Here is a 24,849-nt window from a genome sequence, read left to right as displayed (position 1 = left end):
CACTCGGGCAGCATTCATTCATTCCAAGAGGTGTGACCTAACATGTGACAAGAAGTCACTGGGTTCATTTTTAAACCAACAAGGTTGTGTTTTCTTGCCTTAAGTGATGGTACTCTTTATTTTTTTATAAATTAGTAGTATAATTAGTTTGCATAATTCAGATCAAATACATCTGTAGCCTGTGAGTTGACATACAGCCTAATTTTAGTTAATATTCAGCAGGATACCATTTGTCTCAGAGTTCATTGTTTGGAGTAGGAACTATAGAGGACTATTCGACACTTTTCTTCTCAGCGACTTAACATCTAGTCTTCATACCACTCCCTTTTCCAATCCTCTTGACACTCTGATATGAACGACTTAGTCTAAAGATAGACGTGTCCTCCTCCTCTTTCTCCTCCAGCACTTCATCTTCATCTTCCTCAGCACCAGAAGCCCACTGTGCTTTCTCTAAGATTTAGAAAGATTTGTCTTCCCAGAACACACTTTTCATCTTCCTTTCCCTTCCATTGACTCCTCATCTCCTTTTGCCAGCACTGCAGCATCAGCAGGAACTGCATGAGAGACTCCATCGGAAAGACCTTTGACCTTGTAACATTTCACTCTAGACCTCTGTGCCAGCCGGCAGTCACAGGAGACCGATGAGTGCTGGTCATGCTCAGACAACAGAGAGGGGTCGTGCAGTATCAGGGGGGGAAAAGGCCAAGGCTGCCGTTTGGTTTGCGATGATCCCTGTCGCAGTCCATTTGTGAAAACACACACACACACACACACACACACACACACACACACACACACACACACACACACACACACACACACACACACACCCCTGTGTCTCTCTCAGGTCATGCTCCATAAGCTTAAAAGCAGGGCCTCAGGTGGTAATTCACTTAAACCTGCAGCATCATCTGCCTTCAAGGCTGTGATTCCATTAGAATGACAGCAGCAGGGCTATTTTCAAAGAGCTTTTTGTTTTCGTGAGTTTGCTTCATTTTTATTCTTCTTGCAGTTACATTGTATATGCACCTTCAGCATATACACATTTCTGTATGCACCTACTCGCAAAGTGTGTGTGTGTTTAACTTTTGGGAAAGGCCGCAGGCTTGTTGATGTTTAAACACAGCTGTTAAAAGTGTCCTGCAGTTGGACTCATTTCTGGCTGGTGTATTTACATATGGAAGCACCTCAGAGAGTGTTGGCAAACACAATGCAAGCTCATTTGATTTTAGCCATATCCTCTTCCTGTCTGCCTCCAGCCAGGCATGATGTCATGCCTTATAGCAAGGACACTCAACCCTTTTCATGCTGGGGAACCCCCAAATGGATATGTCTGTGACCGAAGGGCCCCATATGGAGCCACGTTTGAGGGTAGCAAAACAGACAAATAATTCTGTGGCGGTAATATGGCACCATGTAATTTCAGTGATGAAAAACTATATACTTTTTTCATTTTCTGGTAAACCACAGGGTCAACCTAAAGGACCCTCCTCTCACCCACAAGTCCCTCCCCTCCACAGTAAAGTGGCACGGATAAACCGAAGGACAGCTGGAGTTTCCTGCCAAGGAACAGGCCATGAGGGAAATTAGGAATTCTGCACATCCTGGCCATTTCCTGCTCTGACTCCCACACATGATTGCATGGATATAATTTCACACACACACACATGCCCACACGCACATTCGGTTGACTTGTTTTTGTTTACATACTCCATCTTCCTCCACAAGATGACAAGTCCATGTTCCTCATCTGTTTGATATGCATGCCAAAACAGTAAAAACTCTCCATCACACACACACACACACACACACACACACACAAGAGTGGCAGCTGTAGCTTGAAATAGCAGTTGTAGAGACATAAAGGATGGGATGGGATGGGACATTGCGAGATTATATTTCTTAAATCTAAGGAGCTGAGCACATGTACTATCTGGAATATGACTGCTTGTGGTCTGAAACAAGCGTCCCTCAGCTGCTGTGTGTGCGTTTGTCCTCAGCTGACTGATTTGTAATGCTTTTACTATCATATAGCTGTTTACTTTGCCAAACGCAGCCTGTTTTATTGCCTTTCACCTACTGCCTGCTTTATTACCTGCCTTTTATCACCCTCTAACAACAAAGCATGACTCAACATTGCTCTCAAGTATTCAAGTAAGTAAAGGCTTAGACACACAAAGCCACACATATACACATCAAGCCACACGTACACAGTTTGCTGGATCAAAAGAACAGGGGTCACCACGGGGGTTAATCCTGGTTTGGTACAGTCCCCACTAGTGACTGACACCATAGAGCGTGGTGAATGGGTGGGAATGACACCCCCTGAAAACATCAATGGGATTACCCGGGAATATTCCATCTGAGTGGACTGTATTGGGGGGGCACTGGCGTGTACCAAGATGGAAGCGCTCTTAGGGGAAAAGTACAGTTGATCCATGCACTCTGGTGCTGATTAAACAGTAGATAAAAAGTTGACCGTGTGACACACTTGGTTTAATATCAGGTTGTCTAAAACAGTTTAGCTGACCTAGAATTTAATACTGTGAAGAAACGGGGAGGGACGTCAGCACACACTGACACAACACATTGTCACACACATTGTATAATAGACTAGTTTTTGCACTGTTCTTGAAGTCTGCTCCGTTTTCTCCATGTTCATGTTTGGATTTAGTGCTTTGTCTGTACTGAAGCGTGTCCTTGAATAGACTGAAAAGGGTCTGGTAGTTTTCTTTCTTTCATTGCTTTTTAACTTTATACTAGATGGCTTGACACTGATTTATATCTGCAGTGTCTTGTCATGTTTGAATGTGCTATAGGATTAGTTATAAAGTTTTTTATTTGTCTGTTTAATGAAAGCAAGCAAACCTTCCTAAAGATCCATGAATATCTGATGTTTGGTCATTCCTAATCATTTGATATATATCCATAAGAATTCAATTCTTCTACCTATGTAAAATGTCAATATTAAGTAGGGCTGCAACGAACGATTATTTTCATTATTGATAAATCTGTTCATTATTTTCATGATTCATTGTTTAGTCTATAAAATGTCAAAATTGTGAAAAAGTGACATGTTTAAATAGTTGCTTTTGTACAACCAACAGCCCAAAACCCAGAGACTCTTTATTTGCTATCAAATGACAAAGAAAAACAACAAATCCTAACATTTAAGAAGCTTGAACCGGCAAATGTTTAACATTTTTTGATTTAAAAGTGACTGAAACAATTAATGGATTATCAAAATAGTTGCCATTATTAGTTGGCAATCATTTTTCTTTTGACTAATTCATTAATTGACTGGTATTGGAGACAATCAGCTGTTCAGTTGCATCACTAGATTGCTTGTATCCAGTCAACCAGGCGCACAGCTGTATCTTGCAGTTACATCACTTTCCTATGTGGCCAGTAGAGGGAGCTCTGTCATCACCTTTGACAGCACACAGCTGGGCTCTCATAACCAGCTTGCTGTGCCTCCCTACACTGACCCCCTTATAGCCAGAGGAAATCTTTCATACAGCCATCAATACCACCTGCTAGTGCTGTTCACTGTGCTTAGATTGATATCTTCTCCACGGGTACGCTGCTGGTGTAGTGATTTACTACAGATTTATAGATCCCGAAAGTACATCAGTTTAGGCGATATTGATTGGTGTTCTGCACCTCCTGACGTCCATCAGCGTCCTTCTCTCTCAGATTTAGCTGGCGGTGGAGACGATGGGTGTGTCAGCGGTGAGCAAGCACACAAGACACTACAGGCCACGATTACACTGAGCAGGGTGCCCGCTAGGGGTCCATGAGCGGTTGTCATGGTAACAGGCAGTGAGGTTGGCATGAGCTGAGCTGAAGGTTTTTTTTTTTCCTCCTTTTTGATCATTCCTGCTATGTGGGTGTGATGTGATGGCGTGTGAATTTGTGTACACGTGTAGAATCATCTGACAATTTCCTAATCCCTTCCCTCTATTTCTGTGTGTGTGTGTGTATTTGTAGATGGAGCAGGTGTCAGATGATGAGCTGGACCATGGAGCAGAGGAGGATAGCGACAAGGAGGACCAGGACCTGGACAAGATGTTTGGAGCCTGGCTGGGCGAGCTGGACAAGCTCACACAGGTTAAAACACACACATAAAAAAAAGAGGGGGCGGTTGGTTACACGCACATGTAGACTCACACAGGTAGAAGAGCAGACAGAAAGGAAGGGGCTGTATCCATAGCAACCTTAACACTGCTAATCCTGTCTCCCTATACTGTATCCTAGCAACTCCTCTCCCACCACCACTTTACATTTTGCATTTGTGCAGGTCTGCACTAGTGTGTGTGACCAAGGAGTCTAGCAGGAAGACATGGTTGCTTAGATCCTCTACATTGACTGTAACATCAGAATGAGGGTTTTGCATATGTGCACCTCATGTTTTGATTGTATGTGTCTGTGTGTGTTCTGTAGAGTCTGGATGATGGCAGGCCCCAGAAGGCGCTGCAGAAGCCTCCTCTCAGACAGGAGACAAACATGGCCAACTTCTCCTACCGCTTCTCAATGTACAACATAAACGGTGAGACCTCTCTCGTCTCATTGACAGTGGTCCAGATCAGTATAATAACAGCACAGATCCAAAAAAGATCAGACAAATGAAATCTTTAATCCCTTGCCCCTTTCCCTCTGCCTGCTCTCTGTTCTTCCTCTATGCCTGATCTGTTGCTCCCTGCAGAGGCGTTAAACCAGGGTGACACAGTGGACCTGGACGCCCTGATGGCTGACCTGTGCTCCATCGAGCAGGAGCTCAATACCATTTCCAAACCAAATTCCACATCTCGTGGCCAAAGCAAAGGCCAGCAGCGGGCCCCTGGGGGGCGCAGTGCCAGTACGAAGCACACAGGCACCAGTGGAGGGGGAAGCAGTGGAGGTAATGAATAATGTGCTTTTTGGATGGTGCTTCTTGTTGTACTTTAACAATAAAACAATTAGTCCACCAATTACTAAACATTCATATTTTCATTGTAAACAAATAAGGCTTTTGTGTAGAATCTTCAGCCATACTCTACTTTTTTCCATATAAGTGGATAATAGTTGGACATGGAACACAAAGGAGGAATGCTTTCTGGAATAAAACAGGAAGATGTCACTCTTCTTCTCATGTTTCCAATGGTTGAAGAATGCTGATTGGGGGAAAAATCCCTTCCAACATGTTTCACTAAAGCCAAAGACAAAATAAACACATGCAGGGTAATAATACAGAGGAGGAAGGAGGGGAGACAATTAGCAGCGTCCTGTTTTCAGCAGGAAAATGTAGTCTTTAGCATACATGATCGATGACTATACCACTTTGGCTAGTTTTTTGTTTTTTTTGCCATCGCCTGTGTGTGTGTCATGAATGCAGTGTAATGTTAAGAATTTGTCAATCTAAAAAAACATCTTATGATCACATATACAACCCTGATTCCAGAAAATGTTGGGATGCTGTGTAAACAAACATTATGTTATTATCACCTTTTCACAAAAACTCAATTGAAGACAGTACAAAGACAATATATATACTTGATTGATTTTTGTAAATATATGCGTATTCTGAATTTGATGTCAGCAACAAGTTTAAAACAAGTTGCCACAGGGGCAACGAAAGACTGGGAAAGTTGTGGAATGCTCACCTGTTCAGAACATACCAGTTAGGTATGGGTTAACTGGTAACAGGTGATAATATAATGATTGGGTATGAAAGGGGCATCAACGAAAGGCTGAAGAATTAATGGAAATGTGAATTTACAAGCAAAGACGGTGCAAGGTCCACTGCTTTGTGAGACACATGATTGTATAAACGATATTGCTAAATGGGCTCAGGAACTCTTTTTAAAACTATTCTCAGTGAACACAGTTTGTTTGGTTTTTACACAGCATCCCAACATTTCTTAAATCGGGGTTGTAGTTTAAAATGTTGTCCATCTACTATTCATTTCTTCTTCCATCTGAGCTGTGTTTAAACTTCGAACCCCCCAACAGGAAGTGCCAGTAGCAGTACCCGGGCATCCCCAGCCAACACCGTACGAAGCAACAGCAGCAGCACCCGCCCTGCAGCCTCCAACATCTCCCTGGCTGACATTACCTCTCAGCTGGAGAAGGCCTCTCTGAGCATGGATGAAGCGGCACGTCAGACTTCTTCCTCTTCTTCCTCCTCCTCCTCCTCTTCTTTCTCCTCCACCACACTGCGGCGGCCCTCTTCCGGATCGTCCGGCAGCGGAGGACAGCACCGGAGGACGGGCTCAGTGGGTGCAGTCAGCGAGCAGGAAGCTCCTTCCCAGCGGTCCAGTGTAAACTCAGCATGTGCCTCAGCATCCAGCATGGACTCGCTGGACATCGATAAAGTGACAGCGGGTGGAGAGGTGGAGGGCCAGAGCAGCCCGAGCACGCAAGGACAGAGCCAGACCAGCACAGAGGTATGACACTGAAATACACACGGAAACCCACACAACAAGGATGTCCAAGAGGTAGACCTAGTATTATCAGCTAATGAGAAAGTGTGTGTGAGTCGCAGTACGAAAGACTGTGTGTACATTTCCCATGTAAAGGTAAGTAAAATGTGAATCTGCTGTGCATTATTAACTTTTATGGGGGGCGATTTTCTAAGAAAATCTCAGTAACCCTGAATTGACCTCAGTCTGGCTCTGGTCCTGCATGTTTAACCACAGAGCATGCCATTTGAACAAAATTGCATGCCTGAAATGTGTTGATGCACAATACTGCCCGTGTATTTTGCATTGGATGGTGTGTTCAAGAAAACATTGTAATCTCCTATAAGGCTCCTAACTGTGGATTACAATGTTAACATCTACCACTTCTAAATTCCTTTGTTCACTCCCCAAGCATCTTGATTCTCTAACAAAAGCAAAGCGTCCTCAAAGGTGCATTTGAGAGTTTTGTTTTGTGAGACAAAGATCTTAACCAATTTACTGTGTGTAAATATGACAGATATGTGTGTTTAGGTAACTTTTAGGAGAGCTAAAGTCGAGAGAAAGAAGAAGACGAAAGTAAAACCATGAAAGTGAGATAGTATTTCAGTTAAGACTGAAGAAGTTGACACCTAAACACAGTATCTTGCATGTCCCCTGTCCCCCCCGCATGTGATCATATTATCTGTGTCTGCATCCTTTCCTATACCTGTGGTCTCTGTCCACGCACACCTTGCCTGCACCTCCTGACATTCCCCCAGCATGTTACACTGCGACGGGCCAGACGGCATCTTAACTTCACCTCACGAGAGGGTGAAATGGATCAGACCACTGTAAGTGCAAGAGTGTGAGATTGTATGTGTGCATGTGTGCGTTTTGCACATTTAAGGCTGCAGGTTAATCATTTGGAGTGCAATCATGTATTGAGGAAATGTTCATTTCCACCTTCAAACAGATGTGAAATATTGTCACTTTTAAATCATTTTGATTTCCTTAGGTTGCCTATTAATGCTGAAATGAGAGGTCAATAAGGCCCTGTTCAAACCTGGTATTAACATCTGTCCTGAGTGATCCAACCACAATTGGACAGTCAGCAGTTCACACCTGACACATCTGAACTTGCATCTCAAGTGACCACATGATCAGATCTCACTTCTGTGCTTCATATGACTTTGCATCTCTGGAACAAAAGGCCAGTGTTTTTTACACAAAGAAAGAAAGAACTTAATGTATCAAATTTGCCAAATTTAAAAGAAGGCCCAAATAATTATGATTTTGTTATGGTGAGCTTTTAACAAAAAGTTTTTCCTAACTCTACAACTCACAAAATTGTGCACTTTTTTACAGCAGTCTGGTGTCCTTCTCCAGGGATGATAAAGATGTAGCCTATATTGGTCACTAATTGGTTACTCTATGTTTAAAAATTCAACACATTTACCATCAATAATAACGATAGTCTTCTATTATAATTCCAGTGTAAATGGTGAAATCATCTGAAACGGTGTCTTCAAACAGCTGCTAAATGTTGGCGGATAAGACGCACCTTAGACACAGAAGCAGATGGGCTGGTACAGGGCCGTCACGACAAACTGATACTTTTTACAAGAAAGGAACAACCTCATCTATTGCATCTAATGCCAAACTGCCAAGACTGACAAGAGTGAATTTGCTGTAGCTGTTTGCATTTTTTTTAAGCTTCTCCTGACTCAACAACACTCAAAATTGAATGATTTTTAAGGGAGTTTGGAGACATTGCCGTTTCTAGTGAACCATGTGGCAATCTGACAGCGTGTTGCTAAATCTGCCTGTTGTTGTGGCTTCTCGTTGTTGTTACGCCGGTGACATCAGTTGAGTAGGCGATCCTTTTATGTTGCCACGGACACATTCGCTTACTCACTGCTAAAAGAATGTGGTCTCATGCGGCCCAGACCACCTCTGACATGGTCAGGAGTGATTGTATCTCTTGGTGCATTTATGCCTGTGCTAAGAGCTTCCCACTTGTGATCAGATCACTCAGGACACATGATTATAACAGGTCTGAACAGGGCCTCTAATAATTACAACAGAATTTTAACTACATTTTAATGGGTGGAATATCATAATTGAGATGGTAGCTATAGTGTGCAGCCTTTGGTTTGTGTATAATGCATGCACAATAAGCATAAAGGTGTGGTTGGTGTGGAGGGGAGATTGCGTGTGTGTTTGTGAAGGTAGCTGTAGACTATAGGTTAGCTGAATGCACAGTATACTATGTATTCGAACATTCCAGTCTATTACAGTCATGTTTGCTCTGTACATATCTACAGTACTTCTCACAATCATTGCTTCTTTACCCACAGCTGCAGCTAATGACAACCACAAATGCTGAGCACTCCATTTATGGAAACTTCTCTGCCACGCTTCTTTTATACACAAAAAGATCAAAATACCTGCAATTAATAAACCTCCAAGAATCATCTGGCACTGACCTTTCTACATTTTGTCTGTTCCTCTGCTCTCCCTTTTTATCCCCCTCTTCTCTCTTCACCCAAGCACTCCTATCTGGACCGAGAAACCTCGCTCATTCTGAAAAGCATAGCTGGAAAGCCTTCTCACCTCCTGACCAAGGTGACTTCCTCATACACTCGCTTCTTCTTCTTTTTCTTCTTCTTCTTCTTCTTCAGATATCTCATGTCCGTGCACACTGCGCCTCTCTTCTGCTTTGCATGTGTATAAGTGGAAAAATCCATGCTTCAGTGACTGTCAGAAAACAGCTGCAGAATATCAATTTATTTGTTTACTTAATAAAAAAAAAGAGGCAGAAAAATAACTTCTCAGCCAATAAAGGGGACGTTGGCTTTTCTCAACTGGAAGAGCTCTGTTACCCTCTCCAACAGGATCAGGCCTATAATGAGAGCTGTATTAGAATTCTTGGAAATGTAGTAATGCACAATTAAGAGAAATAAATGAGGCAATTTGAGAGAAATTTGACATGCCAAAAAATTGAATTACAAGACTATAACACAACAGCGTATCAGAATGGATTTTGCCCCTGTATTATTTTTCAACACCCACCCTATACATACTGTACCACGCATATAGGCTGATTGTTTGTGTCCTATTTGCTTCAGCATTTCTTTCTGATTTGCAGGCAGTCTTTTGCCAGTTAGTCTCCATTTCATACATTTTCCTCTCTTTCTCCTTGCAGTTTGCTTTTGATTTGCACTCTATCTTCATTTAGAAAGGAAAGCTTGTGCAGGGAACAGCAACTTTTTATGAAGTTATGTTATTAGAACTGCAATGATTAGTTGATTAATCAATTACTTAGTCAAAAGAGAATGAATCTACAACAATATTGATCGATATCAGAAATCAAATATCTTTGGGTTTTTTAATGGGTGGTTAAATAAAACAAAACATTGCCGGAGCTTCACAGCAAAACAGTGTTGCAGCATTCTCTTCTAAACAACTGAAGTAGCTGTGAACTTGTTTTACAATCTTGTAAAACAACAAAAAAACCTTAAAATGGCTCTTTACCGCTTGTCTGATGTAATTAATGTCTGCGGAAGCCCAGAGATACCAAATTGATTAGAAAATAACTTCTTTCTTCTTTAACCCCATCGACTCGTGGTTGAGCTCGTGCATCCACTTAAGACGGAGTGCATGCTAATGCTTTTAGCTTAGCAACAACACCAAAGATTTTTGCCTTAAAAAACAGTGTAAATAACCTCTTTTCAAGTCAGTTTGGGATTTTGGGGCTTCCAGAGACTTGGATTACACTGGACGAGCTGTATGGAGCCATTGCATGTCTTTGTTTGGACTATGAAACCTGACTTTCCATCAGCATGGTGATGAGTAGATAATAATGACTTTTTTGGGTGAATTATTCCTTTTAAGGGGGAATGTCAATGCATTCGCTTTGCTATTTGATGCATTAAATGTACATTAAACATTTGGAATGTGAGCCCTCTGTGTTCAGCTGTTTAATATACAGTATCAGTCACATCTGTTTCTCCATCATGTGTTAGTTCCTCAACACTTCCTCAAACCTCTCTGCAGCAGTCAGTTGTCCCTGCAAAAGCGCTGGTTGCAGCCTTGGCTCTCGTGCAAAGCTTATGCTGATCAGATGTGCGTGTCGGTTTATGTTTTAAAGTTGGCCACTGTTGATTGTGATTTATTGTAGTCGCTACACAGCACAGAGTGCTTTCCAAGTGCAATGCGGGAGATTCCAATAGAGGTGGATGATGCAGGTCACAGTTCCTTACGTCCTATTGAGATTTAAAACCAGCATTTGCTGAATATGTAACAAAGCACAAATGATGCAAATCGTTTAAGCATGGGTGTGGGAGATTCTGGAGAATGATTTTGATTATTTTCAGGTCTCCTTCCAGGTTAAAGACTTTAGTCTTGTGCTATTCATGTGAAAGTAAACTGAAAGATCCTCATGAGAGATCATTGGCATTAAATTGCAGATTTCCTTCCAAAACTCTTTCCGTGATCTCCATTTATTTGAATATGATAGAAGCCAACATTTAGCTGGCTGACTCTCACAGTAATATCCACACAATTCATCTGTCCATGAAAATTTTACAGCCAAAAATCTTGGAGGGGCAGTTTCTTACTTTCTCTTTGTATTACAAAAACAATGGAATGAATTCAACTTTCAAGGCTATTGGTTTCTGGCATATCGGCTCTCAGTCTGTCTGTGTATACAGAGAGCATTTGAGCGTTTTTTAAATGCGGGGAGAGGATAGATTGCCGGCGGCGTACAGGCTGTGAGGGAGTTTATGCGTTAGTGTTACACTTTTCACCAGAGAATAGGAGCGAGGGAGCCGCGATCGCATGGACTCACAAATTCTCTCCCTCTCCTCGCTCGCAAATCAGAATACTGAATGAGTGCAGGATGTTTGGGAACAAGCGAGGAGAGAGGGAGAGAGAGAGGGTGGAAAGACATCAAAGGGAGAGGATGCCAAGATTTTTTTTCCAGGCTAGGCAGAAGAGCCTTTTAAAATTGGCTCTGGTGTGGCTCAGTGTGAAAGTGGAAGGGAAAACGCCTGTGGAATAGGAATCAGACTAATGTCTAATAAAAAGCAGGGTGTAGGTGTCATGTGGTGAGGAAATAATGGAGGGGAGAGGGGCTATGCTGACAATTATGGGGCAAAACCTACAGTGTGACTCAGATTGACTCTGGACTGTAATCTGCCCAACCCCCGTGACCTCTTCCCCCGTCACACACACTCTGCTGACTAAAAGCCTGCCACTATGTGTTGGCCAAACAGAGTGTTGGCTTCATTGTATTAATGTGCATGTGCCTTGTAGCTGGTCATGTGGAAAAGGTAGTCTGGGTCAAGGAGAGGGGATGGGGGTTCTCGAGATAAGAGGCTTGGGGTTGTTAATACCCCTCACCCCCTCTACTTTAACACACATGCTTGTGTATACACGCACATGACTTCAAATATTCAGCACCTCAGATTCTCATTCACCCAAATTCCACTCTCCGTCCTTGTCACTGTAGTTTAGCTCAGGGGCCAGTGTCGGTCACAGTCTCCCACCTTGTCCTGATTGGACAAAAGGGTAGCAGGGTCTTGCAGTCGGGGCTCGCTGGTTGGCTGACCCCCCTGTTCTACTATTTTCGTGGGGATTATGCTCCATCGATTGGGCACGCTCCCAGACCCCTGCATCTGATGTATAGAGAGAGGAAGGAAGAGAGTGATGGAGAAGGGGGAGAGAGAGAAGCAGGAAGAGAGGGTGGGATGGTAGAAGGGGGAGGGGCGTTCTCCCCACTGTCTCACTTGGGGTTTTTAGTCAAGTTCTGCTCGTCTCGGGCGCACATGTCTGCAAGTCTGTGAACCTGGGCTGTCACAAAGTCACAGCTAAGTCTCGGCTAGCTTATCTGCTTTTTTAAATGCCAGTAGCTCACTGTGAACGGTGGAAAGCGGACACATTTTTTTTTCTTTTTGTTTTTCTAAATCTTGCTATGTTAAGACGACTGAAAAAGATGTCATTTTTGTCTTTAACTATGGACGAATCTGGATATTTTTCTCATCTTTGCCCTTGAGATGTGACTATGATCTTTGCAGGAGATCGTTGCATCTTTGAGTGGAGGGCATAGAGGCTTTCTGAACTGATCCCACACTCATCCGCAGCCTCTCGCCCTTCGGGGATCTTCTACTATTGTTTCCCTTCTGCTGTATAGCGAGATCAAAGGAAGCCGCTGCAGCTCCATATGAATCCAATATGGAACCATAGACGGCAAATGGAGCGCCATATTTGAGGGAACACCGGAGCGATGTCGCAATAGCAGCATTGGCTATCACAGTGTTTATTAGGGATTGATCCAATATTCACACAAAAGTGATAAAACACACCCACTGTACACACGTGGAAGCAACCTGCGGAATGGAGGTGATGGCATCTTGTTGGCGGGGGCAGGTAAGCGACCCAAAGCATGGAAGAATTGGATTAGGTTTTGCACATGACACCATGCGCCATCATGCCAGAGGCTTGTGCATTTAAATGGTTGAGACGGCTGCTTACTATTTAATGAAGTTGTGTGTGCGCATGATGTCTTATTCCTGCCAGAGAGTAATGAAAGACATGCGTGAAGAGGATGAGGCAAGGTTATGAAACCAGAAAAGCTTTCTTAGTTGTTGTCAGGGTTTCTGTGTATGTGTGTTTTTTTTTATTGTTTGACAGCTATATTAACCATTTTCCTGTCTGTCCATCTAGGAGGAGCAGGCTGCCAAACTGAAGGCAGAGAGGATACGAGTCGCCCTCGAAAAAATCAAAGAGGCACAGGTCAAAAAGGTAGGACCACCTTTTTCCTTTTGTACGCGTAGGCTTTCACTCACTGACTCAGTTTCTCCTTTAAAAGACCATTCTGACTCATAATAATCGCTGTCTTGTCATATTCACTGCACACTGCATTTCTTTGTGAACTTCATTCACAGCGAGGCGGTGAAGCGCGGAGAAAATAGGTCATTGCAGTGTTTGATTATGTGTGTGTATCTAGCGGGGAGGGAGCAAGAAATCAGAAAGGGAGTCTGCGAGACAATGCAGACACATTCTAAACAAAACATCTTATTTACCCATTCCAACCAAAGGAGTGCTGGATTTTGGTGAACAACTGGGGCGTCCTGCTCCATTGAAAGCCATGACGTGTCCATTGGGAAGATGGCATGGGACTCCACAGGCAGGCCATTTTTTGCCAGTGTTTCCGGCAGTGAATGAACTGTCTCTGTGAATGAGAGCAACAGAATGGTGGCCTTTTGAAAGCAATGAATAGTTGAGACCCAATAGTGTTTCGACGGACAGGGCTCGACTTCACTCTTCCAAGTGAATACAATACGACAGGATAAAGAGTGCTGGTACAGCTGGGACATTAAAGATCTTTGTCCAGCATAGCAGAATGCTGTGATGTGCTAAATTATTAGTCCTGTCTGTGTCAGCAGTCTACACAGCCAAACATTTTACTATATTTTGGATTCTTGACATTGAAACAGTTTAATTAGTGAAAAGCTTCAGAGGCATAGTTTTTTTCAAGCAGTGGGATTTTTGGTTTGATTAAACTTTTTTGCTGCCAGACGAGGGGGTTTGTGGGGTCTCTCCTGTGAGAAATGTAGGTCAGACTCCCCATGTCTTAGTCTCACAGCTCCCCCAGCATTCTCATTGGTCCAAGTTTCCGTTCAGTAAACTGTACCCACATGCTGATTGGGTGTCAGGCTCCTAGTGGGAGGGCACAAACAGGAGGTCAAGGAATTTAAGGCTTTATTTGGTTTCACACCAGGACAAGTCTTATGTGGGCTGCAGTTGTGTGAGGCTGGATTTGGCACGTGTGTGTTTGCCTTATACAGCTTAGTTTAAGCTTGCTTGTTATGGGAGACTTTGTTGGCTATGGATGCAAAACTTTTGCCAGATTATTAGATTTTAGTATTTAGTGTATATGCAACATTGTGACTGTACTGACCCCAAGTATTTAAAACAAGACTTACAAGCACAAGATCAGATTTCATCCCTTCAGTACTCCGAACCAGATTGTGGCTTGATTTGAGTTGGACTGTTCCTGGAAAATATTGTGCCTTGAAATATGTCCATATAAAATTAGCCGATTGCCAAATGTTCCAAGTGAATTGTGCTCCAGAGGCCTTTAAGGAATTACATGAATTTTGGGGGGTTTTGTTCGTTTGGGTATGCTTCCTCCAAAGAAATGAGTGAAAATAATCACCCATTTGTCTCCAGAGATTCCTGCTTCATGCTGCAGTATGCTAAGTGATATTATATACATCATGTATGGTGATATACACCATACATGATCTTTTGAAATCTCCCCAAAGCATTTAAAAAATGCTAGGAGAAATTAAATATTACTCTATTACTGACCATATATCTCAACATCAATATTGCGACAGTATTGTAGGGATGACTATTTGTACTTTTACTAAATATTAACGACGAGATTTTTGATAAATAATCAGCAATAATGTAGATATAATGACTAACTTGTACTTTCGTTCTAATACTTGCATATACCCAAAGTCTGGTTAGTTTCGAAAATTACATCACTTAACCTTAATGCAGCCCTTGAAACCAGCAAAAGACAACACTTACGCTACATCACATTACATCAACATCCAAATTCTAAGATAGTATATAGTGTCATATCACAATAACGATATAATATCAATATATTGCCCATCCATATGCCATTATTATGTCAAAATGATGCATTTTACCTTGTTAGGAACATCCTTAGCTGTTACAACTAATTTCCCAGACATTTAAACTGGAGTTTAAACTTACATTAGTCCACAAGTCTAAAAAATAAAAACTACTGGTTTACTCAAACCCATAAGGTTAAATATTGTCTGAAAAATATTGCAATTATAGAAGAGCTGTTGGACACCGTTAATCACATTCTTCAATAACCAAATAGTATTTTGAATGCTGCTTAAATGTGTGGAAATTTGCACCGTGCACTATGAATATTATCCTACTAAACATTACAACAACTCACCAAATAAGAGTTGACGAATAACATGTTGAACAAAACTCTATAAGAAATGTGTCTGATTATTACAACAGAATTTCATAGGGTTAACGCAACAGTTTACCCACATTGTTGACATTCGTAATCGATACCGGTTCTTTTATAAAGCAACATTTGATCAGGAGTGCAAATTATGTCCGCATGTAATTTAAATGGGTAAACAAACAACAAGCCGAACTGTAAAAAAAAAAACACTCTCCTTCCTCTTTCTCCTCTTCCTCAGCTGGTGATCAGGGTCCACATGTCAGACGAGAGCTCCAAGACCATGATGGTGGATGAGCGGCAGACAGTCAGGCAGGTGCTGGACAGCCTGCTGGATAAGTCCCACTGTGGCTACAGCCCTGACTGGTCTCTTGTGGAAACCATCAACGAGCTACAGATGGGTAAGGGAGCAGCTGCAGATTGTTTCCACCACACCTGAGTCAAATAAACATTGTTTATGGTTATTCTGCACCGGTGGCTAATAGATGGGAGGGTTTGCACAAGGTTGAATGCACAGTAATGTAAACAATGTGGGTGACAAACCTGTACTCTGTTATCATTATCTGTGATCTTAGTGTCTGTTTGTGGCTTCAAGCTAATTACCAGGCTCACAGTTAAAGGTTCTGCCCCACCCAAAAAACAACTCCCTGGAGGGAGGAAATTAAGTGCATATTTGCACATCAGCAAAAGAAGTGCATATCCTGCATCTCATCTTCATTTCTCCCTCGTCTCTCTCCTTCTCTTTGTCTCTCTCTCTCAGAGCGTATTTTTGAAGATCACGAGAACTTGGTGGAGAACCTTTTAAACTGGACCCGAGACAGCCACAACAAGCTAATGTTCATCGAGCGCATTGAGAAATACGCTCTTTTCAAGAACCCTCAGGTGACTGTCTTACACCTCAATACACACATAGACTACAGGTGATCGAGGATGGATCATCTTCTCAATACCCACTGTAGCCGCTCTGCATTCAGCGTATAAATGCTGAAAGCATATGCTATACACACAAACACATTGTTTATGCATGCTTAGTGCCTGCACAGCCCAGAGAGTGAACAAGGGAGTGTGTTTGTGTAGGAGGGATGGAAGTAGGTCAAAGCTCTAAAGCGAGTAAAGGTGAATAATTTATTTAACATAAGACGAGGTGAGCCACCGATTTAACACTTCCCCCCCTCCCTCCTATCCCTGTCCTCTATTTACTGTTGCTCTCAATCATCTCCAGAACTATTTGTTGGGGCGGAAGGAGACATCTGAAATGGCTGACAGGAATAAGGAGGCTTTATTAGAGGTAAGATTATGTAAACTACTGACTTTCCTAACATTCATGCAAATCAGGACTCAGAAGGTAAACTTTAACGTCAATTTCTGTGCATGTGTGTGTATCAGGAGTGTTTCTGTGGCGGCTCAGTGTCGGTACCAGAGATAGAGGGTGTCCTGTGGCTGAAAGAGGATGGGAAGAAGTCGTGGAAGAAACGTTACTTCCTCCTCAGGGCGTCAGGAATCTACTACGTCCCCAAAGGCAAAGCCAAGGTCAGTGAGGCTTTAGGCACACTAGTCATGGTACTCCGACGAAATGAAGATGGAGAACAGAAATCTGGGTTGGGGTTATGAGAACCAGATTCACACAGTCTGCTCTATGGTATTTCCTGTATAGCGCCGGGTTGCTTTGAACACAACAGAAACAGCACGATTTGTTGTGCACATGTGCCCTATTTTTAGCACCATCATCCTCCAAAGTCATTTTCAAACTGTAACACTTTCTGCACAGTCTTCAGTACCACCACATTAGCATTCAGTAGCTGCATTACTTTCTTGCCTTATTTAAATCCTGCAGTCTTGTGTAAGCTAAAAAGTAGGTTGCGTCCTACAATACATTACAGTGCCAGCTCAGGCTGTGAATAAAGCATTATACATTTAATTTAGATCTGTGTATCACCCTCTAAAACATTATAACATATTTAAAGCCCATTTAGAGCCATTTCATTCGATCACAAAAACAGCATTTGTCCTAAAAACACTTTTAGACCATTAATATGTAGTTTAAACCACTGCATTGCATGTTTCTATACATCTAGTCAATTCAAACAGACACGACTTCAACACCTTGTACAGAGCAGCAGCTTCATTCAGTCCCTTTTTAAAGTCAACCATGTTTCAGTCCATCCTCCTCTGTCTCCCTCCCTGCAGGCATCTAGAGATCTTGTGTGCTTCCTCCAGTTGGACCACGTTAACGTGTATTATGGCCAGGACTACCGCAGCAAATACAAGGCTCCTACCGACTACTGCCTGGCCCTGAAGGTGAAGCACTGTTCCTATATCTTAGTGGAGAAATGTTGTGTTCTCTGTCCTAAAATCTGTCTGCAAATGTCATGGAAGTGTTTTCACGGCAACAAATATGTAGCCTGTTAATACGCACACTGACGGAGTGTGAATTTCTCGCCCTATGTATGGATTAGAAATAGCGGTGTGAACATGTGAAATTATTCTTATGGTCCCCAGAGACTTACTAGAGCAAACGGGCATTCTCAATGCATTTATTGCCATTAGCCTTCCATTAGAAAATACCTACCTAGATTTTATTGTCTCAAAGGGAGATCTGTTTTCACAGCTAGTGCAACATTATACAACATAAAACCACTTCACATAATTGCTTTCAAAAAAGTCAACTTAGAATTGTTTAGGTTGATTGCCATTTAATAAGTGGAATCTCTTTTGTTTAAAAGATGCCTTAATGCCCAAAAACTTGCAGCTACTTACATACCACATATAATTCTTTAATCATTTTTAAGTGGATATGTGAGGCCGTTCCTCCACATTCAGTTAGGAGTGGTGGTCAACCACAGTAATGGTACGTGTCCGCCAGGGCATTGGGCTTGCAAACACTCCTGGCTGCACCTGGTCTGGTATTTCAAACCGGACCAACATGGCAGCTCGTTTGGAAACTTTCTCTTAAATTCCCAAAATAGCTCACTAAAATATGTTTCTGAAGACATTTATGCAAGAAATAAGCTATTTAGTTGCCAAAGCTGTTAACTCCACAATAGTTTTTCAAATTTTTCCGGAGGCAGCGAGCCCTAATTTGCATACAACAGCCTAGACAAGGAGCGGGCAACGTGATGCCCATCTCTCAAAACGTAATGCAACACTGCCAGATTGCATTGCACGGCTGCTTACAATGAATGGGAACGTGGAAATGATGGATCCTGTGGACACTTACCATAAGAACATTATCAGCACAGCTTAATAGGACGGAAATAACAAACAAAAAAGCATAAGGCATGGTGTGTAGAAGTAGCTCTATAATCATGATCAAGTAACTAAATATGAACAGTATTAGTGCTGCAACCACTTAAAGCACTAGAACCAAAACTAAGACCAACAGGGATGGATGTGGAACAAATACCAAAAATGACCCCCTGCTACCACCGCTATAAAACAATTACAGAGAAAACACTGATGTGAGGAATTGGTGGAAGGTAATATACATATTTACTTCTTTTTTCAGCATCCACAAATCCAGAAGAAGTCACAGTATATCAAGTATCTGTGCTGTGATGATGTCAGGACCCTGCACCAATGGGTGAACGGAATTCGCATCGCCAAGGTGCGTCTAGACCCGAGGTTCTGCTGTGGGTTGTTTAGTCTGCAAAAATAATTCTCTAACACTTCTAAGAGAAACTGTGTTTGTTCATTTCTACATTCTATTCTTGTGTATGTTTTCTTTGTAGTATGGGAAACAACTATATATGAACTACCAGGAGGCCATGAAGAGGACAGAGGCGGCCTACGATTGGTCCTCGCTCTCTACCTCCAGCATCCGATCAGGCTCCAGTTCTGCCAGCATACCTGGTTAGTTCATTGTCTTATGAGGCAGAGAATAAGTGTAATAGATTTTGAATAGAGCATCTAGTTCATGATTATTTACATTTACATATGTAAAAGGGATCATCCAGCAGGTAATATTCCACTAAGTATGGAGGCTTTTTAAAAAGACACGTTAAAAACAGAATGACCTGATCTTTATTTCTTTAAAGCTCATGTGTTAGACTTCCCTCAAATAAAAGTATACTGCTCTTCTGTTTCAATTCAAGAACTTACAACTATAATTTCATACTTGACATAAATTATACTTTGCTCAGAATGTCTTCCTGTCATTTGTGTGCACTTCCAGAGTCCCAATCAAATCATTCAGGCCATTCTGACAGTGGGGTGGACACAGGCTCATCTCATGGCCGGTCCCAGAGTGTGGTGAGCTCCATTTTTTCTGAGGCCTGGAAGAGAGGTACCCAGATTGAAGAAAACACCAAGGTATGGCTTTCTTTCAAAGTAGGGCTGTACAGAATGTCCTTTTTTTACATTCAAAGCATCTACTGAGGTTCAGTGAAAATGTTCACTAATTCCAGTAGGGATTGAAGCATAATATTTTGTGAGATAAAAACATTTTGTGAATTTTGGAAATGATTATATCGATCTTTTTCCAAATTTTGATTTTACAACACTGTGGTGTGAAATGTTTGGATCACACAAGTTGAAAACAATTCCAAACAGCCACCAGTGGAATCTAATTCTACTAAGAGTAGAACACTAATAATGTGAGTGTAGCCCAATCTGTGTGCAAAATACCTGGTTTAAACAGAATAATTTGACTCCACTAATCTAACACACGGTCTCTTTCTAGCATATGAGGATGGAGGCATCCAGATCGGGCACCCTGCCGCATGGCTCCCACAGTCACCGACATCACAGCCAGCATTCAGTTGATCACCCAGCCCTGACGCCACCTCCCCAACCTCAGGTGCAGCCCCCGCCCCAGCAACAGCCGCAGCAACAGCCGCCGCAACAGCTGCAGCACCAGCCCCAGCCCCAGCCCCAACCGCAGCAGCAGCAGCAGCCCCAGCCCCAGCCCCAGCCACACCAACAGCACCCACCACAGCCTCAGTACCACCAACAGCACCCACCACAGCCTCAGTACCACCAACAGCACCCACCACAGCCTCAGTACCACCAACAGCACCCACCACAGCCTCAGCACCACCAACAGCACCCACCACAGCCTCAGCACCACCAACAGTACCCACCACAGCCTCAGCACTACCAACAGTACCCACCACAGCCTGTGCACCAGTCAACACACCCCCAGACACCGACCCAGCCACAACTCCAGCACATGCCTCCTCAGCCTCAGTCTCCTCAACAAGCCCCACAGCCTCCGCCTCAGCGCCCTCAGCCAACACCACAGTCTCCACAACAGTCACAGACCAGCAGCAACTACATCCACATGCCCCCGCAGCAGGAACAGCTGGCACCTCCACCCCCACCTCCTCCTCCGCCGCCTCCCCCTCCTCCACCACCACCAGTTCAGATGGTGTCACACCACTCACCGGCTCCAACCATGTACAAGTACAGCACCATCACCAGGCTGCAGAACCAGAAGGCGTTCCCGGGTGGCAATCACAAGCTTCCCCTTCACCTCCATGCAACAGCTCAGCAAGTTCTCCCCCCGGCTCCAACACCACCTGCAGCACAGGTGAAACCAATCAATGTGAATCACATTGCGGCAAGGACTAATGTCCCGCCTCCACCGCCACCTCCTCCTCCCCCTCCACCATCCATGCCAACCCCTGGGTCAGCTATGGCTGTGTTGCGGCTGGGACCTCCCAGCCCAGCTGCACTTCCCCCTGCCTTCATTCCTCCACCCCCAGCACCTCTACTTGCTCCACAGGCCAACGGAGTAGCATTTCCTCCCCCTCCTCCCCCTCCACCCCCTCCTGAACCTGCTCCCATGATCCAGCCCGTTTACACTAACGGGCTGAAGCAGGTGCTGAAGGAAAGGTTTCCCAGCCCACCACGGGACCTCCTCTCTCCTAACGGAGGCCTTGAGGAGTCTCCACCACCTGCCCCCGCTCCACCACCTCCACCTCCTCCACCCCCACCTCCGCCACCACCTCCTCCTCCTCCTCAGCAGTTCCCAGTGCCATCCCAGTTCCCGCCCCCTCCTGCACCGCCACCAGCACCACCCAAAACTTTCACCCCAGGCTTTGTCCCTCATACTGCTCCTAAACCAGTGTCACCTGTCTCCCCATTCCCTCCTGCCCCACCTCCTGCTGTCCTGGGTGGCCCGACCCCGCCACCACCTCCACCCCCTCCTCCACCTGCACCCTTCAAGAAGCAGTTTAGCCTCCAGGCAGGCCACACCTCCAGTCATCCACCTCCAACTCTGCCCAAGCAGCACAGCCTGTCAAAGCCGACATCCATCTCCACGGGAGGGGCTCCGACCATGTCTTTGGTGAAACAACTGGCAAGTCAGTTTCCAGGAGCCTCATCCCAAGTAGCCAATAACACAGAAAGCCCCAAAGCCCCTCTCTCCCCACCTGCAGTCAAGACTAAACCAAAATGGCAGCCTGGAGGTGGCCAACAGCTGCAGTCTCCAGAGTTCCCTCCTCCTCCTCCAGACAGCAATGCAGGCTTCCCTGCTCCTCCTCCTCCTCCTCCGCCACCTCCCCCAGCTCCTGTCACGGGCCCAACTCCACCTCCTCCTCCCCTCCCTCCTGGAAACCTGGGCTCCCCCACGAGGAGTTCCCCCTCCTTCAATTTAGGAGGCAAGAAACCTCCTCCCACTCCTCAGAGGAACTCCAGTGTAAAGTTCAACTCCTCAGCTTCCTACGAGGAATCCAGGAGAAACTTGCTCAGCAAGTTTGCCCCACAAAAGGGCACCCCTCCCTCCTCCCCATGTCCCAGCTCCTCCTCTACTGGATCCCCTTCCAAAGACCCCTCAACTGGACCCCCTGCTCCCCCAAAACCAGGCAAGCTCAACCTGGCCAACCTGCCCATGGCGCTCCAGGCCAAGGTGAGCCAAGTAAAGCAATCCAGTGGAGAATTCCCCTCCCCACCACCTGATTGCGCCTACTTCCCACCTCCTCCGCCAGCCTCAGAGCTCTTCCCCCCTCCTCCGCCACCTGGTAGTGATGCCCCCAGCGGGGGACCTCCGAGGGTAGCCGTGGTCAACCCCCAGCCCCAGGCTCCTCCTCCTCCTCCGCCTGTCTCCCTTGTAAGCAACTCAACATGGGGGAAGAGCTCACTGAAAAAGACTCCTCCACCCACACTCGTGAGGCGCAGTAACACCACCCCAGAGCCCCCTCCACTCTCACCACCTCCACCAACCTCCCCAAAGGGCAGCTCTGGCCAGCCAAATTTCTTGGAGGATCTCAACCGGACACTGAAGCGAAAGTCAGTGGGTCGCCAAGGTTCTCTCAACTCAGCCGGTCTCACGGGCAAGTTGGACCCTGTGGGGACTATGGACGACATGGCACTGCCTCCACCACCCCCTGAGCTGCTGCTGGACCAAGGAAAGCAAAGCAACGGGGGAAACGGCGGCTATATGTCCGGAAACATCTCAGGCTATGCAACGCTACGAAGAGGACCCCCACCTGCACCACCCAAACGGGGGGACACCACCAAACTTACTGGAGAGTGTTGAACTTGGAGATCCGGACACGTTAAAGATGGATGAATAGACAATGAGTGAATATATGGAAGCAAACATTCATAAGCGAATTCCTGAATTCTTCTGTCCTCTTGGGATCATAATGATAAATGGATGACTGTGTATATACTAAAACCCAAACCAGACCATGATCAATTAGTGTTTGCTACTTATTTTTATCATGCTTGGCATTCTGGGTCTGTGGGGTCTACAATACTGGGACAATTAAGACTGGAGCAGGTAAGTTTGAGGTCACAGAAAAGTTTCTGTGATTGTCTAAACTCTCTGGAAGACATTGTATTATCCTGTATGGTAAACCTCACCCATCTGGTACACCAAGCAGATTTAAATAAACATTAATAAGAATTGTGCAAATATTACTGGATCCAGGTCTGAGCCAAACCATGTATCCGCTTTGCCATAAGTTTGTGCCACGTACTGGAGACAAAAAAAAAAAAACAAGACAAAAACACATCAGGATCTTTCTGCTTTGGTACTGCATGGACCTCATGTAAGGACAAGCTGGTGTGTGCATGAGTGAGAAAGAGAGACTGCGTATGCATACATGCATCGTGTGCATGCATGTATGTATGATTATATGGTGGTGAAGTAGTTAGGGAAGGCCTTCGTGGAGCGGGGACGGTTCGGTTTGCTTTTATATAAAATTATTTAATGATTGATAAATGGAAGGATTTTTTTATGAGTCTGTCTTTTAACAGCTGGTCAACAAAGTCTACAGAGGAACACGATATTAGGGCACAATGGAATGTATAGAGGAAGGCATATTTGAAAACGTGAATTACACACATGAAGGCAATGATTCAGTAATAAAAAAAAATACAATAAAAAAACTTTCAAATCTCAAACATTTCTAGACTGTTTCACCACTATGAGGAAGCCTTATTCCCAAAGTCTTGCACAGAGGTCAAAGCAGAAAGGAGATTTCTTCCAAAGGTTCAGCGGAGTCTGGACTGTGCAACTGGAAATAAAATCCACTTTTTATTTAATGGACTTCTGTAAATGAAGAGGGGAGGGCCTGTGATGGTGTATCTTCGTGGAGTGTGTGAGTTTCCCCGTGCGTTGGCTTGATTTTTGGACCTTATCCTTCAGTTTGTGTCTGTACAGTCGCAGCTGCTACTCCGTTAACTGTCGGTTCCCCCCCCCCCCGCCGCCTTCTTAAAGTCACATGGTGTTACAAATCAGGAAGTAGAATGTACAGATTGGATTCAGTCATGTGAAGTATACCCAGTTTGAAAAAGATACATTTGTCTGGTTAATGTACAGAGCATCGAATCATGTAGTCAATAACAGAAATCATCTGACTGGCATTAGACTGAATGTTTTCAACTTCGTGTGTCTGTTGTATGTTGTTTCTTTATGGTGCCATTACTGCTTCGACCCGTGGTGCACGGAGATTATCTCTTGATTTTGTACCTACAGAGTGGATCATGAAGGGTTTTAATTTCTAGCAGCAATGCCTTAATTTTTAGGGTGCTAGTGCTGTCCTTCAAGGAACTCAATCTCAACACGTCCTTGTGTGCCAGGATGACATATCATTAATATTTCAAATTGGTTCTAGTGTGGAAATGTCGTGAAAATGGTTGACATGACCATTATATCCACAGGTTCACTGAGCTTATCATGAGGCTGGTATTGGTCGTTTCCACACGAGCCAAGTTTAACATGCTATTCTTTTGTCCTACTCAGCTACGGTGGTGAGATCTCCACCATTTCTTATAACTGAATATCATTGTCCTTAACAGGATGTTTACTACAGTACAGTATGTAAGTTATTGATGTGCTGATGTGAACATGTGGGGCCAGGTGAAATGAAGAAAAGTGGTTGCAGATGAGTAAATGTGTCCTCTTGCATTTAAACTGAAAAATCACAATATAAATGTTCAAACCAGACCTCAATCTGT

General features: G+C 44.1%; 1 protein-coding gene and 1 long non-coding RNA gene across 7 annotated transcripts in view; one reads left to right on the top strand and one right to left on the bottom strand.

Annotated features, from left to right (window-relative positions):
- The window catches only part of raph1b (Ras association (RalGDS/AF-6) and pleckstrin homology domains 1b), a 48,164-nt gene extending 23,326 nt beyond the window's left edge, over positions 1 to 24,838 (top strand). For 3 of the 6 annotated variants that reach the window (XM_073462146.1, XM_073462148.1, XM_073462147.1), the window contains exons 3-18: positions 3,991 to 4,110; positions 4,444 to 4,549; positions 4,706 to 4,900; positions 5,992 to 6,425; positions 7,199 to 7,270; positions 8,970 to 9,044; positions 13,146 to 13,223; positions 15,686 to 15,845; positions 16,205 to 16,326; positions 16,667 to 16,732; positions 16,831 to 16,974; positions 17,632 to 17,742; positions 18,950 to 19,048; positions 19,173 to 19,293; positions 19,616 to 19,752; positions 20,123 to 24,838. In XM_073462146.1, coding sequence (XP_073318247.1) covers positions 3,991 to 4,110; positions 4,444 to 4,549; positions 4,706 to 4,900; positions 5,992 to 6,425; positions 7,199 to 7,270; positions 8,970 to 9,044; positions 13,146 to 13,223; positions 15,686 to 15,845; positions 16,205 to 16,326; positions 16,667 to 16,732; positions 16,831 to 16,974; positions 17,632 to 17,742; positions 18,950 to 19,048; positions 19,173 to 19,293; positions 19,616 to 19,752; positions 20,123 to 22,921 — 4,839 coding nt within the window. In that variant the 3' untranslated portion in view covers positions 22,922 to 24,838. The remainder of the gene's footprint in view (positions 1 to 3,990; positions 4,111 to 4,443; positions 4,550 to 4,705; positions 4,901 to 5,991; positions 6,426 to 7,198; positions 7,271 to 8,969; positions 9,045 to 13,145; positions 13,224 to 15,685; positions 15,846 to 16,204; positions 16,327 to 16,666; positions 16,733 to 16,830; positions 16,975 to 17,631; positions 17,743 to 18,949; positions 19,049 to 19,172; positions 19,294 to 19,615; positions 19,753 to 20,122) is intronic. The other 3 variants (XM_073462149.1, XM_073462150.1, XM_073462151.1) reach the window with 3 other exon arrangements.
- On the bottom strand, positions 9,794 to 16,948 carry LOC140991972 (uncharacterized). The gene is made up of 2 exons (XR_012177986.1): positions 16,862 to 16,948; positions 9,794 to 15,879 (listed from the first exon to the last, which is right to left on the bottom strand). It is a non-coding gene; the product is annotated as an uncharacterized lncRNA (long non-coding RNA).
- Positions 24,839 to 24,849: the final 11 nt, after the last annotated feature.

Source organism: Pagrus major, chromosome 24, assembly GCF_040436345.1.
Source record: "Pagrus major chromosome 24, Pma_NU_1.0".
Classification (NCBI taxonomy): domain Eukaryota; kingdom Metazoa; phylum Chordata; class Actinopteri; order Spariformes; family Sparidae; genus Pagrus; species Pagrus major.
This window is presented reverse-complemented; position numbering and strand designations above follow the sequence as displayed.